The sequence below is a fragment of the Cherax quadricarinatus genome, chromosome 30 (genome assembly GCF_038502225.1).
Source record: "Cherax quadricarinatus isolate ZL_2023a chromosome 30, ASM3850222v1, whole genome shotgun sequence".
In the NCBI taxonomy this organism is placed as follows: domain Eukaryota; kingdom Metazoa; phylum Arthropoda; class Malacostraca; order Decapoda; family Parastacidae; genus Cherax; species Cherax quadricarinatus.
Window position 1 is genome coordinate 4,039,028 of NC_091321.1, and position 3,028 is coordinate 4,042,055.

General features: G+C 39.8%; 1 protein-coding gene across 2 annotated transcripts; it reads right to left on the reverse strand.

The window, feature by feature from the left end:
• Positions 1-432: 432 nt before the first annotated feature.
• On the reverse strand, positions 433-2,620 carry LOC128692530 (uncharacterized). Of its 2 annotated transcripts, none has more exons than XR_011392605.1 (2): positions 1,958-2,620; positions 433-943 (listed from the first exon to the last, which is right to left on the reverse strand). XR_011392605.1 is itself a non-coding variant. In XM_070089844.1 (2 exons), the coding sequence occupies exons 1-2, from the start codon at positions 2,347-2,349 to the stop codon at positions 740-742; spliced, it is 567 nt and encodes a 188-aa protein (XP_069945945.1). In that variant the 5' UTR covers positions 2,350-2,620; the 3' UTR covers positions 433-739. The 2 variants fall into 2 exon arrangements, 1 of the variants encoding a protein (XP_069945945.1); XM_070089844.1 differs by having other exon boundaries at positions 1,987-2,620.
• Between the last annotated feature and the right edge of the window lie 408 nt (positions 2,621-3,028).

Sequence of the window (3,028 nt, forward strand, 5' to 3'; positions counted from 1 at the left end):
GGAAGGTATTCAGGCTCAATTCAGGGAACCGGAGCACAGATTCAGTTCCCTAGATCAAGAGCCCCTCACCAGCGTCAAGGAACCTCCCTTGAGGGATCCCCATGGATGAGCCGTACAGTGTTTGACGTTTGAAGACAAATCTAGCGCGATTCGAAGAAATGGAGGTAGCTCGAGTTCCTCATAGCAAGAGCCTTGTACCAACATCAAGGCCTATCTCCCTCTCGTAATTGTAGAACATCCGAACGTGTATATTTGAGATCACAATAACTCAATTTTCTTTTTGTTTTTACCATACGAATTAAATGGCCTGGTCTGTTACTGAGCCGCGGGGGCGGTGACTCAAAACCGTCTACAGGTAACTTGTAAACATTACTGGCATTTCTGACTGTTTTCTAATTTTAGAACATTCAGGTTTTTAAAAATCAACCTGGGAAAAATTAAAAGATTTTAATATAGTCTTAGATATTGGCATACAAATAGTTAAAAAAAATATTATATATCGGCGAACATGAATACATGTGTAGGCAGGATATATATGTGCAGAAATAAATGTGAAAAAAAAATAATGAATTTCCAAATGTTTTTGTGATTTCTCACATTATCAAGAAACTGATATGAGAAATCACAAAAGCGCTTGGAAATTCACTTTTTTATTCCACCGTGGTTATTTTGCATACTGTAATATCACCTCTTTACTGTGTTCTTATTGCAGATTTGTATGTGTATATATGTGCGCGTGTCAGCAAGGTAGAGAGGCAGTGAAGGCACAGTATGGCTCTTCCATCCATGTAGGTCCACTCAGGCCAGGACTCGTGCCGGGGTTTCCGAATTCAGTATAGCCTCGTAGTCCATCAAGAAACCAGTGACCAGCCTGTCTCAAGATGCCTCTTAGACGACCCCCAGCCTCCACGACCACGCCTCTCACACCACGACCCCTGGGTACCTGTCAAGGTAAGATTTAGATTCAGTTTCTTGCCGCCGAATCAGCTAGTTTATTGCACATCTCGTATTGATAGTAGTTCTAGTTTGTGCACCCCCCATATCCGTCTTACGGATGGTAACTGCTAGTTCATTGTGCACCCTATATATTCATCTTGTGGACAGTAGTGGCTTTATTGTGCACGACATATCAGTCTTGTGGACAGCAGCGTACTAACAGAGGGCTATGCTAAAGGCCTAAACACTAGCCTCAAAAGATGTAAGAGGTGCACATGTGTACATATATTTACAATTTGTACGTATCAAGCAACTAAGATTTTAAATTTACTAAGTAACTTTTGGTTACCTTTTCCATAATGAAATGGACGGGGAATTGAAGAGACCAAGCGTGTCAGTCCTATTGCCTACCACCTTACAGTGATGGTGCAGGCGCTCCTAACTTGTATAGCTGACCTATATAACTAAACCTCATCTTTAAGACTTGCTTAATCGTACTCTGGTGCCTAAAAAGCCAGTCTGTGCTTCAGATATTTTGTAACTATCAGAGTTCAATGGTAGACTGCAGGATTTATACACGCTTGTCCACGGATTCAAACCCCGTTCATTTTCCAATCAAATGCTTATAATTATTAATTAATGGCTCCGAAATTTTCGTTACTTGTTTAATTTTGAAGCCGTTAGGTTTACAAAGAATTTTTGAAAAGGGAAATAAATTTATTAAAAAAATATTAAAATATTAAAATAAAGCAATTAGCAATTAAATAAAATAAATAAACACACACCCTTCGATGTGCGTATTTCATGGCATGTATATGCAAAGGTGTATACAGTCTCATACACTATTTAAAAATCCCAATTTTATGTTCTAAAGTATCCTTTGTTAGTGCTTCAATGACCCTCGTGCAATCGATAGGCTTTAAGACAAACGAAATCTTAACGCGAGTGCAAATTCACTTGCCACGAGTTCTAACCCCACCAGTACCGTGGTTTAATAGGCTTTAAGCTTTAACTAACAAACCTTTCGGTCAGACAGCACTTTTTTTTTACCTCCTCCTCCTCCTCCTCCTCCTGAAGATGGTCACAAGAATGATAACGTCGTCTATCTGGCCTTCCTAATAAATAAGTGTTTTCAGTTTCCTCTTCTTCGTCTGAGAGCGCCTCAACACCTATACACAACAACCTGGCCAGGTGGATATTCCTTCTCTGACATATTCTCTCACAGTCTGGGGTCAGTTGCCGGTACTTGGCCCGTTCTCTTCGATTATTCATCACATTTTTAACTTTCTCAGCTTGGAATGCGAAGTAATGGCGTATTTCACTCGTACGAGTTTCTAGTTTGTTGTATCGTGCTCCTCTGTGGTCAGACTGACGTCCGATAGAATCTAAGGCGCACTTCACAGATTCTGCCATGACTGGTTAAGAAAAGATCTCGATAAAACAGGCCTTCACTGGAGCCTAAACGCAAGCTTCAACACGGCAAATGCTCACAACAAAGTTACTTGTCCATATTCTTCCCGCAGACACAGTCGTTTGCTTAATAAGTGTTCACAGCCGTAAAAAAGAAATCTCTTAACCGAGCTTTCAGCGAACTAAGTTGTTTGGTCCAAGATAGCAAATGTTTACAGCAGAAATCGCTTAATAGAGCAGTCAACAGGTGTCTGTACCCAGTCACGGTTATCAGCACACTGATCCACCCGAGAGTTTACTTCTCTGGTACAATATTCGAAGCCTCGAACCTTACTGCACTAGGCATCATAATTCAAAGACTTTTTTTTTTAAAGGAGCTTATCTCACGACGTTTCACTCATAATGGGGCTTTATTTAGTATTTTATTAAGTATTTTATAAAGTCCTACTAAGTGCGAAACCTTATATAATAGAGGTTTTACCATCTTAAAGTGTCTTTCAAATAGTACTTGTGGGTTACGTCTGGGCTCAGTGGCCACGGAATCTTTGATCATTATTATTATTATTATTATTATTATTAGTAGTAGTAGTAGTAGTAGTAGTAGTAGTAGTAAATTCCTGGTGCCTTATAAGCTAGGCATATAATATAGGTTTAAGGTTTTCGATGAAGGAGGGGGGGGGGT

Coding starts and splice junctions, on each gene's coding strand:
- LOC128692530 (XM_070089844.1), bottom strand. CDS start 2,349: ATGGCAGAATCTGTGAAGTGCGCCTTAGATTCTATCGGACGTCAGTCT. Junction 944..1,986: donor AGGAGGAGGAGGAGGAGGAG/GTAAAAAAAAAG, acceptor TTACCTTGACAG/GTACCCAGGGGTCGTGGTGT.